The sequence below is a fragment of the Amblyomma mixtum genome, chromosome 5 (genome assembly GCF_055824585.1).
Source record: "Amblyomma mixtum isolate Tamu chromosome 5, ASM5582458v1, whole genome shotgun sequence".
Taxonomy (NCBI): Eukaryota; Metazoa; Arthropoda; class Arachnida; order Ixodida; family Ixodidae; genus Amblyomma; species Amblyomma mixtum.
Window position 1 is genome coordinate 176,807,471 of NC_143016.1, and position 17,412 is coordinate 176,824,882.

At 45.9% G+C, this 17,412-nt stretch overlaps 1 protein-coding gene across 1 annotated transcript; it reads left to right on the forward strand.

The window, feature by feature from the left end:
• The first annotated feature begins 5,705 nt into the window (after window positions 1–5,705).
• On the forward strand, window positions 5,706–10,203 carry LOC149344798 (uncharacterized). Its single transcript, XM_089546393.1, has one exon. It carries the CDS (start codon window positions 5,709–5,711, stop codon window positions 7,305–7,307), a length of 1,599 nt encoding a protein of 532 aa, XP_089402519.1. The 5' UTR covers window positions 5,706–5,708; the 3' UTR covers window positions 7,308–10,203.
• Window positions 10,204–17,412: the final 7,209 nt, after the last annotated feature.

A 17,412-nucleotide genomic window follows, 5' to 3' on the forward strand; every position in this document is an offset into this window, starting at 1 on the left:
TCTTTGGAGGAGAAATTCTAGAGGCCCGTGTACTGTGCGATGTCAGTGCACGTTAAAGAACCCCAGGTGGTCGAAATTTCCGGAGCCCTCCACTACGGCGTCTCTCATAGCCTCAGTCGCTTTGGGACGTTAAACCCCATAAACCAAACCAAACCAATCTTAATGTCAGCCTGTACACCGGGCCTGTAAAACTCACTGAGCACCCTAGCTATTGTTTGCCGTATTCCTTGATGGCCGGATAATGCACTCTTATGCGCCAACTTAAGAACTTGCGTGCGTAAGCCCTTCGGTACCACCGCTTGCTCAACGACTCGGCCAGGACACACTTGGTATGTTCGGAAAAGAACACCGTCAACTGTGTCAAAAGAGTGGGCAGTCTGTCCCTTGCCACGAAATATTTGCCCCAACTTCCTGCGACACACCTCTAAGGTCTGGTCTTCTTCCTGTTTGAGGCGAAACTCCGGCCGTGACAAGTGGAGTGTGTTCAGAGTGGGGCTTTTACTACTCTCTCAAACCTTTGCTGTCACCGTAAGGGAAGGAACATCGACCGCACCCGTCATGGCAAGGGAAACTGCCTGATCAGTTAGAACTGGCGGGTCGACCGAGAATGGAGGTTTAGCGCCAGGGACATTGCCTATTATGATGTCGTATAGGGGTGTAGACAAGCACCGCGCGATGGCCTTACCGGAGAAATATGGAGAAGAAATCACCACCTCCGCTTCCAGAACTTCTACACAGGTCCCATTGGCCAAGAATAATTTAGCCTGTTTCCCTGTAAGTGCCGCTGCCGGTACAAGGGACTCACGCACAACAATGCCGGTGCTGCCCGTATCCCGTAATACCGAACCAGGCTGGCCGAACACCTCACCGTGCCCCACGGGCATAGCAGTTTCCACCGGGTTGGAAGGACAGACCATCTCCCCTAACTGGCCCTCTACGCGCGTTACCTCTGCAGGGTTATCGGGATTTGAATATCGAGGTGTCATGCAACAGGCGGACTCCTCACGGTCTCCTGGTCTCTTAGCTTTGCATGACTGGGCATCACGTCCTACCTCGCGGCACCAGGTGCATTACAATTGCTTCGGCTTCGTCCGACAATCCGACGCCTTGTGCCCAGTCTTCTCGCACAGAAAACACCGAAGGCGGGATTGTGAACCCGAAACCTCGTCCTTGGCCTTATTTAACGTATGCTCCCCCTGCTCTTTAAAGAACAACAAGTTATTTTGCCGCTGTGCTTCGAGAAAATGATCAGCAGCCTCTGCCAACTTGCAAACTGTCTTGCCCTCCCGCTCAAGTAAGAAAAGGGCTAAACGGGAATGACAGTTGTTCAGGAATTGCTCGCTCACGACCATCTCACGAACTACCTCAAAAGTGCGGCCTTCTCCCCGCATCTCGACCCAACGGTCAAAGAAACTAAACAACCTGGCAGCATATTGCGAGGCCGTTTCACCATCCTGGGGCTTGCTCTGGCGAATCTTCTCTCGGTACCCTTCCGCGGTGAACCTAAACCTCTGAAGCAAGGCAAGCTTCGCTTTGTCATAATCCACGGAATCCTCAGGCGAGAGCCGACCGAAGACCCTAAGTGCTTCGCCGCCAAGGCACAAGCTCAACGCCGTTGCCCACTTTTCTTTTGGCCAGCCCTGCCCCGTGGCCACATGCTCAAACCTCTTTAAGTAGGCATCGAGGTCATCCCGCGCTTCATTGAACTGTGGTATGAGGCTGTGCGGGTTAATGGAGATAGCCGGTGCGACGTTACGCTCTCCACGGTCACTCGGAGGATTTGCGCCACCCTCCATGAGCGTTATTTTTAGCTGCAAGTTCTGCGCCTCTAACTCCAATTTCTGCTTCGCAGCTTCTCGCTCAGCGGCTCTCTCTTCCCGTGCCTTACGAAGCTCGTCCTCCACCCACGCTCGTAACTCCGCGCCGCACAAGCCCATGCGCTCCCCTAAAGCAACCAAATCTGAAGCGCTCATACTGTTCCTAAATTAACACAACAGGCAAAGAAATAAAAACCGACCTCGTCCTGTCGTAGTGGACGCCAAATTTGTGAGGATCTGTGTGAGATTGCAGGTTGTATTTTACACAAACACAAAGTTATGAACAATAAACGAGGCGGCTTTTATAGGAAAGGAAACCAATTTCAGTATGGGCTTGGTAAAAGGAAAGAAATAAGAGAGCAATGCAACAACACACGGAAAACACACACAGTAGAACAGAACAAAATACAGGAAAAGGAAAGTCAAAAAGGGAAAGTCACACTACTTGTCTGTCATTCGAGCAACGAGCGGGGAGGACTGGCTGGGTGTCGGGCAGTCAGGGAGTCTCTGGGCGTTCCAGAGTCGATGCAACTGTTGCCGGCGTTTCTCCGTTGGCCTTCAGCGCTACCGCAGCGTCAGCGTCTGTGGGCTCCCAGCACGGTTCCCAGGTCTGGTATCCCGGAAAGGCCACTTCACTTCACTTCACTTCACTTCACTTTATTTTCCTTAAAGACCCTTTTCCAGGGTGTTACATAAGGGGTGGGGTTTACAAAATGCCACGTATGCACTAGAGGCGGCCTGTGTGGAGCAGCTGACGGATGGACGGAGAAGAGTGGCGCCTGGGCCTGGTGGTTGAGGCTCTCGACGATGGATGTCCAGGTCTGGTGGCCCGGACGTCTGCGGCTGAGGCCCAAGCCCGGAACTCGGGGAGCCAACAGAACTCGTCCACGTCCGTCGCCCACCGCGCTCTTCTCTTCTCTGCCACGTAATCCTCTTCTACCTGTCCCAGCGTTCCCCTCCGCACGCGCTCCTCGTGCTTTTTCTTCTTCTCCTCACAAACGACGCTGGGTGGCGCTATCTCCTTACAAAGAGTAAGCAGTCACCCGCGAAAAGACGGATGCTAGATGTTGCTTTGGACGAAAGGTCTTTAATGTATATTAGAAAGAGCAAGGGGCCAATAACTGTGCCTTGGCGTGCTCCTGAAAGAACATATGGGTAAGACAATGTGAAGTCATTAACGGAAACAAATTGCATGCGGTCAGTTAAAAAGCTTCGAATCAAGTCCAATGCGCTCTGATGAAGGTTTAAAAGAGAGAGCCTAAGTAATGGGGTAATTTGTCGAAAGCTTTCTGGAAATCAAGGAATAGTGCATCATTTGGGGTACTGCGGTGAAGGTTGGAATGAATGCCATACAGGAACGAAGGTAAATGGGTTTCACGTGAGTGGCCTTTCCAGATTCCGTGCTGGTTTTGGATGAACGAAGTTGACCGAGGTTAGAATTGAAGAAAGATTAAAGTAAATGACGTGTTCCATTATCTCAGAGCATACAATAGTTGGAAGCCACTGTGAGTCCGATGGCCGTCTCCTGTACTTGTATGATCTTGGAGGTTCGCATGGTGGTCGCCGAGGCGATCTGCAGGGTAGTGGTAGACGACACAGGCCATTGCAGGTCGGGAGGCCCCAGCATTTTCTGGATAAGCCGTTACGATGCTCGTAAAACCTTTTGGACTCACCATGGTCGTCAGCTCTAATCCATTCTTTCTTTCAATTACCTGGATTCTTCTGCGTCAACCGCAACAACACGAGCACTTATCAGCCGATTTCCAGCGCTACCATAGAGTGTTTTAATCGGCAGCTGAAGACTTCGCTGATGGAATGGAATCCTCCCACATCCTGGACGGACTGGTTTTTTTTACTGGCGGTCATTCCCGCGACATTCTCAAAACTGAATGTGCTGCGCAGCGCAACCTGCGTTTTCGCCTTCGTTCTCTTCGTGTGTGATAGCTTTTGTGTGTGGCTTGCTTGTCGCATGTAGGAAATGATTGCAAATATACCTGCTTCCTCATTCCTTGCATCTGCCAGGTCGACATCACCTGCAACTCGTGAAATCTTTGGGAAGCGAAGGAATGTAGAAACAAAATGATTGCGCCGAGAACAGGCGAGAGCTCTAAGCAGACATGTACACGCTATGTCTTGGCTGCTGCCACGGGGGAGCTTATAAACGACCCAAATTGAACACCGTGTGTGCTTTCATCCAGTGGGATAATATAGCCGTAGCACGCATTACAGAACAATTTTTTTTCCTCCTCTTCCCGCCTGCTACTGATAACACAGCCGACTAAGCCAGCCGTCCACGAAAAGCAATGAGGCCCCTTCTTTCAGCTGGCAGCTTCATAGCTATGTCAAACCGTACCTTGAATGCAATTCTTCGCCTGTTCCTTTCATCCGTCTTCACTTCTGACGACGGCTTGTCACCAGAAGTAGCAGACGCGCCTGGCTGCCCTCCAGTCCAAGACTTAGAAGTCTCAGAGCAAGGAGTGCTTAACTTGCTGCTTCAATTGCCTGTAAAGAAAAGCCCTGGCCCTGATGGAATCCCCAATGAATTCCTGCTTAGATATGCAGAGTGGGTTGCCAAATACCTAACAAAAATTTTTCAAATATCCATTACCTCGTGTTCTTTCCCGTCCGCTTGGAAATATGCCAAAGTTATTCCGGTCCATAAGAGTGGCTCTTCATCGGTTGTCAATAATTTCCGTCCAATTTCTCTCCTTTGTACATGTTCTAAGTTGCTTGAGCATATTGTATTTAAACACCTTATGGAATATCTTGAAAATAATAACATACTTCATCCTTCTCAACATGGGTTCCGTAAAGGCCTTTCTACAATTACCCAGCTCATAGAAACCGTTCACGATCTTTCCGAGGGAATAAACAGCCGTGGTCAAACTGACATATTATTCTTGGACTTTTCAAAAGCATTCGATAAGGTATCCCATCCAAAGTTGCTGCTAAAGATTAATGCTATATTCGGGAACTCCAAAATAACACATTGGTTTTCTTCCTACCTCACCTCCCGTGAACAGTTTGTACACCTCGAAGGTTTTCAATCGTCTTCTTCCCCTGTGGTTTCAGGTGTTCCACAGGGAAGTGTCTTGGGCCCCCTTTTATTTTTAGTCTTCATAAATGACCTCCCAAAAGCTATCACAGTCCCAATCAGACTTTTCGCTGATGACTGTGTCGTATAGAAAACAATTAGGACCCCCAACTGATCAAGAAGAACTGAACGCTAATCTGCATGCAATAGAACATTGGTGCGCTAAGTGGCAGATGGTCCTTAACTCTGACAAATCCGTAATTATGTCTGTTACTAGAAAGAAAAATATAATGATATAGCCTTACTCCATTGCAGGTAAACCAGTTAATAGAGTACATCAGCATAAGTATCTCGGCTTAACCTTCACTTCTGACCTTTACTGGAATACTCACATAAATAATATATGCTCTAAGGCACGCAAAACAATTTGGGCACTAAGACGCAAAATCCGTAACGCAGCTCCCGATGTAAAAACACTCACTTATAACACCCTTGTAAAACCTGTAATTGAATATGGCAAATTTTTTTGGGATCCTTACACTGCACCTAACAAATTAAAAATTGAGAAAGTTCAGAAACTTGCTTCCCGTGTTATTTCAATAAATATCGCCGAACTGATTCACCGACCGAATTATGTAAATTAGCAAACCTTAAAAGTTTAGAATACCGCACTAAGGTAGATAGGCTGAAGTTTCTTTACCTTTTAATCCATGGCCACTTGAATATCAACACATCACCATATTTTACAATACACCTTAATGAAACATCAAGACATCGCCATTCCATGTATATTCCTGTGCCGCGTTCTTATCACGATTGTTTTAAGTGCAGTTTTTTTCCCATTCATTTGGAACACCATGGCTCATGCAGCGCATCTTTACCCTTCGCAGACGATCTTCGCGTTCTTGGTACTGCTGTGTCCGCCCCCGGCATACTCGGCGGATGACATTTCCACACCGCTGCTACAATCAAGCGATGACGCATTCTACCAGCAGCCCTTCAACTATCTTCACCTGGATCCACTACAGTTAATGCGACCGGCTTTCTACGTACCTTCATCGTCGACTCTGACGTCACATCGCAGTGGCAATTTAAGCGGCTGTCTGAGCGACAGTCCGTTTAGTTGGCACGGAAGCAGCATTTGGAACACCATGGCTCATGCAGCGCATCTTTACCCTTCGCAGACGATCTTCGCGTTCTTGGTACTGCTGTGTCCGCCCCCGGCATACTCGGCGGATGACATTTCCACACCGCTGCTACAATCAAGCGATGACGCATTCTACCAGCAGCCCTTCAACTATCTTCACCTGGATCCACTACAGTTAATGCGACCGGCTTTCTACGTACCTTCATCGTCGACTCTGACGTCACATCGCAGTGGCAATTTAAGCGGCTGTCTGAGCGACAGTCCGTTTAGTTGGCACGGAAGCAGCATTTGGAACACCATGGCTCATGCAGCGCATCTTTACCCTTCGCAGGTGTGTAAAAACGTTTCGCTTTATGCTAAGAAAAGTGACGACCCGTTCTTGCTATTGCTTCCGTGCCAACAAGTGCTTTGTGAAATTGTCTGCGATTGTTTCTCAATGGCGATGCTCATACTGCGCTCCGGTGATGTAGAGACTAATCCGGGGCCCACCACGCGTAATACTGAAGCATTACTTGAACTGCAACATTTGCCCGCCAATCCTTCGGAGCAGATGGAAGTTCTTTTTCGGCTATTAAAGGACCTCCAGGCACGATCTGTAGAATCCGCTAAGGGCCAGGCCGAGTTGGTTAGCGACGTTAAGGCAATTAAGGTTGGTCAAAAGAACATCGAGACCAAAATTGAGGCAATCCAGACGAGGTTAGACAATCTTGAAGAAAAAACAAAGGTATTAGACCGTCTCGATGATGACATTGCTGGAATTCAAGTGTCAGCACAAGTCCAGACAAATCGGCTCGACTCTTTAAAACTGCGTGTTGACGAACTTGAGGATAGATCTCGACGCAATAATTTAATTTTTCATGGAATCCCTGATTCTCGCGAATCATGGGAACAGTCAGAGTCGAACGTAAGGGCAGCACTAGCCGAAGCAATCGACAGCCTACCCGACACAGCAATAGAACGCGCCCATCGCATAGGTCGCTACACGCCCGATAAGTGTCGCCCAATTGTTGTCAAGTTCGCCAGCACGAAAACAAAAGACAAAGTACTTTCCGCGCGAGCAAAGCTAAAAGAAAATGATGTCTCTATTTCCGAAGATTTTTCGCCCACCACACGCCATGTACGAAAAAAACTCATTGAGTACGCTAAAAGCCAGCCCCAACCATGTACTTTCCAGTTAAGATACACTAAACTAATCATGAATAAAAAACAGTTCGTCTATAACCCGGCAACAGACACCATCAGCGAAAATGCCGCGTACGAACCACGAGATAGCGGCGAGCATGTTGATTGTGAACACGTCCCAAGTTAGGAAAGCGCGAGGGGAAGTGGACAAGACGCGTCCCACGTATCAGTTTTTTTTACTAATATTCGTAGCATCATGAATAAACGCGCTTCCTTAACTTCTGTCTTAGATACTTGCAATACCGATATTTTAGTGCTTACAGAAACGTGGCTGCATTCACAGGTTCAAGATCACGAACTTTTTCAGACCGCTCATCGTTTTTCACTCTATCGTTGTGACCGAACAATGCGACAGGGAGGCGGCGTGCTCTTAGCCATTTCGAAAGATCTTGCATCCCAGTGTATTCATGTATCTACTGACTTAGAAATGGTTTGGGCCATCGTTGAACTAAACCACCAGAAGATAATCATTGGTGTTTGTTACCGCCCCCCAAACCATTCATCTAACTTCGTAAATGAGGTACATGATATCATTAACATCGTTACATGCCGTTATCCCACGTTACCTTTATTTCTGCTTGGCGATTTTAATCTACCAAATATAGTATGGAACACTGGATCTCCAACCTTACAGCCTTTTTCTTCATTAGCCAATGAGTTCTTAGAAATGTGCTCAGTTTTTTCGTTTTCACAACTTGTTACGCAGCCTACAAGAATTATGGAATCTGTCGCAAACACACTGGACCTTGTATTAACAGCGCAACCTGATCTTGTTTCCGACATCACGTACTTACCCGGCTTGAGCGACCATTCGGCCCTTTCATTCAACTTGAATATCTTGCGACCAAAAACCGTTAAAAAATTCAAACCGTTTCGAAATTATGCAAAAGCTAATTTTGAAGCCATTAATACTGAATTATCAGTCTTCCTTGACGACTTTCTACAAGACTTTGACTGCCGTAGTGTTCAGTCTAACTGGAATATGTTTTCTTCCAAAATTGCTGAATTAACAAACAAATACATCCCACTTCGCACCCTTGTCTGTAACCATAACGCTCCATGGTACAGCACCTGTCTCAAGCGCTTGTCTAATAAAAAAAGGCGTCTCTACAAATCTGCGAAAGGTTCTGTTAGCATAACACGGTGGACTAAATACAAACTGGCAGCCCATGAGTATTTAACCGCGCTTAAACAAGCAAAGAATAACTTTCTTCATAATACCCTGCCATCAATGCTTAAAACCGACATAAAAAAATTCTGGCGTGTGATTAACCCCAAAGCGGATGACATGATAACCTTGATTGACAGCTCTTCCAATGTTATTCCAGCTAACGAATGTGCGTCTGTACTTAACGAAGTTTTCCTGCGCAACTTTTCTTCAACTACCAATATTACGCCCCAATCTACGCACAACAATGTTTATCCAGCAATGTTTCCCATAACCATTGAAGCAGAAGGCATCGAATCAATAATTTCATCTCTAAAACCATCTTCCGCTCCTGGGCACGATTTAATCAACGCGAAATTTTTGAAAAACACGAGCTGTTATTCTTCCATTTTTCTAACAAAGATATTCCAGCAGTCGCTCGAAAAAAGTTCTTTGCCGGCTGAATGGAAGGTAGGGAAGGTGATCCCACTCCATAAATCAGGTGACAAGCATTGTCCTTTTAACTACCGGCCTATCTCGCTCACTTGCATCCCATGTAAAATTCTAGAACATGTCCTTGCCTCAAATCTAGCTAGCTTTCTCGAATCTAATTCATTTTTCTCACCATCGCAACATGGCTTCCGCAAGACTTATTCATGTGAAACACAACTAGTATCATTCACGCATCAGCTAAACGTCATCCTTGACCGCTGTTCACTTGCCGACTGTATATTTTTAGATTTCTCGAAAGCATTTGATAAAGTATGCCATAACCTTCTAATGTTTAAGTTACATCAACTTAACATTGATCCCAAACTGCTTGCTTGGATCGAATGCTTTCTTTTTAACCGTTCGCAATTTGTTTCTGCTAATGACTCAACCTCGCAGCCAAGTAAAGTACAGTCCGGCGTACCTCAAGGGTCGGTACTTGGTCCTCTACTTTTTTTAATTTACATTAATGATCTACCCTCTTGTGTTTCCTCTAACATTCATTTATTCGCAGATGATTGCGTCATCTACAGGGAAATAATTTGCGACGATGACATATCTTCTCTTCAATCAGACCTTAACGCTATCTGTATTTGGTGCCAATCATGGTCAATGGAATTAAACATCAAAAAATGTAAATTTCTGCGTGTATCAAGAACATCCGGCCAGCTACCTTCCTATCACCTTAATAATGTCCCTCTAGATCCTGTTTCTTCTTACAAATATCTTGGTATCCATATTACTAGCAACCTCACTTGGTCCATTCACACATCTTACGTAATTAATAATGCTAATCGCATGCTGGGATATCTAAAACGTAATTTCTCTAAGGCACCTTCTTCCCTAAAACTACTTCTATATAAGACACTGGTCCGCTCAAAGCTAGAGTATGCTGCAGCAGTGTGGGATCCCTTTCAACAAAACCTAATTCACTCATTAGAAATGGTCCAGAATAATTCTGCTCGTTTTATTGTATGTAATTATAACCGAACTGCCAGCATCTCTGCAATGAAATTAAATCTCAGCCTGCCATCTTTAGCATCTCGCCGTAAAGCCCTTAGACTATCACTTTTTCACAAGATATTTTATCATCCTTCACTTCGCCACGAACTGATCTCCCCTCCCCAATACATTTCATCAAGGCTAGATCACAATAACAAAGTCGGAATTCCATTTTGCAAAACCAATGCCATGTTTCAGTCATTTCTTCCGCGCACATCTGCTGAGTGGAATCACCTTCCTGCATCTACCGCTACCATTACTGACAACCAACGCTTCAAAACAGCATTAGAAAACTTTGTATAAGTAGGAGCATCATCTTCTTTTTTTTTTATTCTATATTCTTGTTGTTTTTTGTACGAGCGTTTTGTTTGTTTGTTTTTCACTGTATTGCTGCGCTGTATTTTGTGTATTATACACTACTAACCAGCACACCAAGAACCCAACAGCTAATAATGTATAACTAGGAGCAATCATTTTTGTATTACTAATTAGTTTGCTGCACTGTACATTTTTTTTCTTAAATTTTTGTAACCACTCCCCTCTATAATGCCTCTGGCCCTGAGGGTACACGAAATAAATAAATAAATAAATAAATAAATAAATAAATAAAGAATGGAACATGCTGCCAGAGTCCATTGTAAACATTAACTCCCTCGACGCCTTTCTAGAATGCCTAAAATCTTACCTGGACCGTAGTACACCAATGTAATAGTTTTGCCTCAGCACTTGCATGCGTTATTCTTATCTACTGTTTGATTTTTCCTTTCTTTTTGTGTCGATATCGCAGTTGTGATATGTACCTTGTTTTGAATGTGAATTTATTAGGTTTTCCACTCCTGTAATAGCCTGAGAAAGGCTGACAGTATCAATAAATGAAATGAATGAAATGAATACGAACACATACGTGCGCTGTGCCGAATTCCGCCCGCCCTAGCGGGCACTTTAAACTGGCCCATTTACGGATCTCAAGTGTGCTCCAAGGGCTTTAGCCCTTTCACCAGAGGTCTTCAACATAGACAGCATCAAGGCAGCTAGCTTGGTCTCTAAAGTTATTGCCGCCAATGCCACAGCATCACCCCGAGAACGGAACGATCTTAAACGACCCTTACTGTTGTACTAGCCATTCACATCCGCTCCTCGTCACATGCGTCTAAGAAAGCTCGAGTCGTTGAGGGCTTCCTAGCTAGAAAGCAAAAGATTCCAGCATGCTGCGCCAAGGTGGCCGAAGAAGACGGCGCTCTCCAGCACACGCACGTCGGCGTTAGGTGCTTGGTGTTCGTCTGCCCGCGGTGCGCGGTGGCTGCTAGACAACGGCGCGGCTCAATAGCGGCTCATGCATTGCTCATGCATGCCACCGTCCATGGATCGATTTCCTGCATAGACTTTCTTCTCCGAAGGTGCATGGGATGTGTGAAGCATTCTGTCCGCCTGTGCACTCTAAGGCCTCTACTGAGCCAATGAGGTTGGAAGATAGGAAAAATGGGTGCTGGCTTCAGACAGCAGGTCTCGGTCGATGCGGAAAAAGGTATCACGTGAACAAATCCAACGCAGAAGTCTTGAAATGCGTCATGTGCTCTGGTGGGCATGAAACGATGGCTATGGAGGTTCTCCCGAAATGACGCAAGTGCGAAGCAGAGTGAGGATGGTGGTGATAATCAGTTCTGCTCGGCGGTGGCAACAGCCATTCGTCAATGAAGGCGTCGTTTGCACCGCTGAAGTGACATGTCATGCGGTGAATGCCGTCCGCCCGCACTCACGTCGCGGATGACACCTTCCAAACTGCCAGAGCAGCATAAGCGTAAAAAAAGAAGACGCTGCAGCACGTGCTCCTGCGCATCAATACACCCTGAGTCCTCAAGCAGGTGTTGCTCTGTCAGCCACTTTTGACGATGTGGCTGACAGAAAAGGTTGAAATGTTTCCATTGGCAGCTCGACTGGATAAAAAGCAGCGCCTCCGCGCAGACTGGCCGCACTCCTGAGCGTCCTTTTTATTGAACTAGAGGTGTCATTTCACACGAAGATTTCATTCACGCACGACACCGTGCTTTTGTCGCGCCTATAGACCGGTATCTGTCTAGAAGGTTGTGAGGCTTCAACAGAGTAATACTTCTTTTCTCGTATGCCCTTTTCTGTACTGTATTCTATATCGGACCGCACTTTCATATCGTCGAAAGGATCCTCGTGCAGTATGTAATAGGACTGGCAAACTCTTCTTGGTTACGATAGAGGAGCATTTTTTATGCAGACTTGAAGATGAAACTCCCTCTGACAGAGCTGTTTTATTTTTTTGTTCCCCGAAACTAGCAGTCCCGCCACCTAATCGATATTACTTCAAATCTCCTTTTACAATACTTAATTGACAAATGTCGGAAACTCTATCACATAGTGCGCAGAGGCGATGTTCTTGCCTTAAAAATATAAAAGGCGAATTCCTCTCTTAGGTACAATGGGATTTTTTGCGCACATGCTCGAAGTCAGATTCGCTAAATCTCGTGGCCCGTGCTGCCGATATTACTTTTGATGCGCAGTTGTCGCACCATGCCTTCACCTCGAAACAATTATATTCCTTTTCATACATAGCAGTCAACGCAGCCAAGGCTGCGGCGCCTGTTCGCGCTTCTAGTCTGCATCGTAATGTAGTGCTTCAAAAGTAAAAATTGTAATGAACTCAAAATTAAAGTAAATGTTGGTTGATATCGCAGTATAATAATAACGGTGTTTTATTTTGCAAAAAGATGGCTTTTTCTTTTAAGTTCCACAAAACAAAGTGCCTTAGATTTTTGGGGTTTTTTTTCCGGTCCCTCCTGTATCAGGTTTTCGCAGCTAGGCCGGCTGCGCAGGCCGGCCGGTCAAGTCGTCTGCTCGAGTGGTTCACCTGAAGCATTTCCTTCCTCCGAGACCTGGTGCGCTGTTCTCTTTTCTGTAAAAATCACCGACCGTACAACCGCTGTAGGCCATTCAATTGATACGCGTAGCAAATGTTATAAATACCATTCCATAACCTACAGCACCAGTTTCTACACTCTTGTGAGTTGTGACAGCAGTGAAAAACAGCGATAGTAGATTACGATCGAGCAAATGGACAACTTTAGTTAAAAAGATGATATTTACAAAGATTAAAAACATGGGAGCGGATGTCAACATTTAAATGCCAGCCACAACGTTCACTCACGCTGCGCTTACATCTCATTGGTGTGTAAGAAGCCCGAATTTTTGCTCGTTTATATTGTTACCGCGACAGGACGATGACGAGCTACTGTGTGGAGAACGAACAGCGAGCTTCGTCAACCTCTTTGTGCGCCCTATTCAGGAACCACGGAACCTCGTCGCCGGCTTCTCACAATAACAATGTCAACTGCAGCGGCAAGTGTGCTAATATACGACACCACTTGTTGCGTTCGATGACCTTCGCAGCGGAATCTCTGCTCACGGCCCAAATACACAGCTTTCAACAATCCCCTTCTCACCGCACTAGCTCACACCCATAACACACCGAATCCGACATCTAATACAAAACATTACTACGAACGGAAGCACTTCAAAGCATTTTTCTTGTGACAACAGCTCAAAAGTGGAGACTTCCCGAATCAGACGCCGCTCACTTTAAAACCGCTGAGTACGCCGATCAATGCCGGGTTGCCGCTAGCCGAGGCTGCTCGGAATAATCGACGCTGCACTGAATTCTATCACCACACACTTAATGATTCATTGTGTGCCGCATGCAAAAGAATCACTGAACGCCCGAGAACAGCACTTCGTAATCATGTCCGTCGCCAATGCACTACACTGCTTTTTCCCTTCGAAACAAGTAAGCAGCGCAAGTAAATAGCGCAGTGTTTTTCAAAATAGGCATTAGAGTTTGTCAGTTGCGACTTTCTACCTAATGATAATTATAAGAAAAATAAAAAAGAAATGAAAAAAAACAGCCAAGCCGGGAGCCGAACCTAGGCCCTTAGTAAACTGAACACACAGGCACGCGCTTCGTACCGCTCAGCCACGACGCGAGGCGGACGCATACATTTTGCTTGTTTTTTTGCAGCCGACTACTTTCATGCCTTTGGCAGCGTTGACAGCTATGTATGAAACGGAGTATAGAAGTGTCCTACTAAAACAGATTAAAGCTAAAATTATTCGCAAGCTTTGTTTTCAGCACATCTGGCTTTTCAATGTCCTTTACTGCAGTGAGGCCTTCCACTGCGCCAAAAACTCACGTGAACATATTGCTGAAGGAGGGAAAAAAATTGTGGCGCGTCTATAGCGAGTCGGTGTCGCTGGCAGGCGAGGAGAAATGAGACGGAATGCGCCTCATGAAATTGGTTTCTGCTATTTTCAGGCATCCAGGTGTGTTCACTGCTCCGGCATCGCTCGCTTCTGCGACGGCCTGTGTTACGAGACTATTTTCTTGGCTTCGGGCTCTTTGGTCTGAAATGTGGTCCCAAAATAAAAAAAAAACAATATATTACGAGTCCATTTACTTCGTGAGGCTCGAACGCAAGGCGAAGAAATATAGAATCAACGACTGCGCATTCGGTGCTTCTCTCGCCCCATATCAAATGCGCGAGCGCTGTCTAGCGTTGCGTTGCACTGATAGCCCAAATGAACATGAAAAAGGAATGTCATAAAGAGTATGAAATGGAAGTTTAAGATATGGTGCAGAAATTTACACTGACATGCTCTTCGAGAAACGATGAATCCTGCTGGTTGATAGAACGATAAATATTCGCCAAATAATAAAACATGTTTGTTCAATTCACGGCATCATACTCGGTTAACTGAATAAAATATTTCTTTTACTTCTCAATCTAAATATCGTTGAGGCTATGATCCAGCAGCAATCTACTTTATCCCCTATGTTCCTTTCTCTTCTTAATCTTCGCGACGTGTTTCTGCATGATTACCGCAGAATTACATTTTCCATGATATTTTTTTCTACATTGTGCGCAGACCCACGTTCCAGCTGCACTAAAGGTCGGCTAGGTAGCAGCGCAGCTGTTTCTTTCTTTTACGCGCACTTTGTTTCACGTATAAAATGGGGAAAGCGTGCTTTTAGAAAGACAGATAAACTGATAATGACGAGACTGCATAAATTGAGAACAAATGCACAGAAGGAGTCGTTATGATACCCGCGACCAATGTCTCAACCTTGAGCTTGGCCGAAAATGTCAGACCCGAGGGCGATGGTTCATGCAAGGGATCAAGAAGTATCCGCCATGGGAAAATGCATCAAAGTGCTGATGATACTGTCTTGATAGTATGCGTATTCGATAGGAGTGTGCGAATATCAAATTTTTCGAATACGAATCGAATACGAATAATTAGTTCCGAATATCGAATCGAATATCGAATAATCAAGGACAGACGCATTTAATCACTACAAAACATTTATTTGGGCACCCAAGAACATCACAGTTCAACTATCTATGATTAAATGAACACGAAAGATGTGTGTGACTGCACAAAAAGTATCAAAGTCTCGAACATTATTCTTAAAAGGGTGGAAATATCAGAGAAGATGGCTAGTACACAGCATTGATTAAGGCTAGCTTGCCATCAGCACAAAAGCGCGTTGCTGGGATGACGTAAAAGGTGGTCGTGAAGGAAAACCAGCTGCACCACATGGTCAGGCAGAAGTAGTTCCCTTCTAACTGAAACGACTCCTCCAGCCACAGAAAATGCCCTCTCACTTGGCACTGACCTGGCACGCATTGCAAGGTACTTCGTGCACAGCTCTCACTATACCAGCTTCGCAGGTATAGCCACAAAAAAGCTCACCAGCGCAGTCAGCTACGGCATGGCCGTTGGAGGAAGAAAGAATTTTCCTTCCGTGTAGGCACCGTCATGTTGTTATGTATCTGTCGATAGGGCTAGCGGACCGAAATGAACGCCGGTGCTCACAATGAATATTCGGCTAGATACGAATATTCGCGTCGGGTCGAATATTCGAAACAACACGAATACTTGGATTTAGAATCGAATTCGAACACTAAAAATATAATATTCGAAATATAATTGAAAATTTCGCATATTCGCACACCCCTAGTATTCGAGCTAAATGTTTCCTTCATCATCACAAGATTGGTTTGGTTTGGTTTGGTTTGTGGGGTTTAACGTCCCAAAGCGACAAAGGCTATGAGAGACGCCGTAGTGGAGGGCTCCGGAAATTTCGACCACCTGGGGTTCTTTAACGTGCACTGACATCACACAGTACGCGGGCCTCTAGAATTTCGCCTCCAAGGAAATTCAACCGCCGCGACCAGGATCGAACCCGCGTCTTTCGGGTCAGCAACCGAGCACCATTGCAAGATTGGTTTAGCTGGCGAGTTTGCAACTTTCTAGTTTCACAAACTTGCAAGCTTGCCTTATTTAAATGCAAAATTGGCCCAGGTTAACCAAGTCCACTTAGCCTATGAACAGCATTCTATTGAGCGTTTTGAGCGATAAAAGTTCGGCATACACAACTTCCTATTAACAACTGGAACGAGTTCGCAACTAGGTCGGCCAAAACGCCACAAAATCATATAGTGTTTAAATAAAGGCGCTACATTTTTTCACTTCCTCCACATAGCCGCATCACCGCACGCACCCAGGCTTGATAGCCTGGCTTGAGTTTGACGTGACGTCGTAGTGACGCAGTGACGTGACGTCGAGCATTGCTCATTCTTTATGCACGGCCGGCCGGGCCGGGCGAGCCGTCCAATTTTTGAACAATGCAGGCAAGCGGCGCCATCGAAGTTTTCGCGTTTATTTATATTGCCACGAGGGCTTAGGCATAGGGCGTTACATGAGAGGCAAATATTCTATTTGTGGGTAATATGCTGTAGCATAGCGTCTCGTGGTCGTAGCTTTCCTGCCATGCACAAGCCTGGCGGGCACCTCTTGAGTTATATGCTGCATAGCGATACTCTTTGGTGAGGGTGACGTACTACAGGAGGGGGTACTGTTTTTTTCTCCGGTGTGGATACATATTATAAGCATATCTGTGATGGCCTTACTGCACAGCTCCATGAAGCTATTGGTCTCCGGATGATAGGTGGCCGTCCTCGATACGATCGCGTCACTGTGCCGCAGGGTTGCTGGGGTAAGATCGGCTGTAAACGCCGCATCTCTGTCCGTGATGAGAACCTCGAGGGCACCACGCGGAAGGACCGTATTTTTGGCACAAAATTTTGCAACTTCAGCTGCTCTGCAACGGAACATGTCTCTTGCTTCGGTGTAACGCGTCATGTAGTCAGTTGTCATAATCATCCATTAGTTGCCTAATGACGATGTAGAGAAAGGGCCCAGTAGGTCCCATTCGAATCACTTAGAATTTACCTGATAACGGTTCAATTCTCGCTAGAGATCCTGGTCGCCATATTGGCGGCGTTTTCACTCATTGACAGTCTCGACGTATACTGATGTAGCATGCGACGTCAGTGCACTGACGGAGCCGCTAGCAGTCCCGTATTCGGCAAAGTATACGAGTGAACCTAGGATTCCTGACTGTTTGTTGAAGCCTGGAGAACCTCCTCTGGAAGGTTCGAGGTACAACAGGAAGGTATGGGTCTTCTTCGGAGCGAAGTCTTTCACTAGGATGCCGTCATCTGGCCGAATG

Bases quoted from the DNA above. Each gene is read 5' to 3' on its own strand.
- LOC149344798 (XM_089546393.1), top strand. From the start codon at position 5,709: ATGGCTCATGCAGCGCATCTTTACCCTTCGCAGACGATCTTCGCGTTC.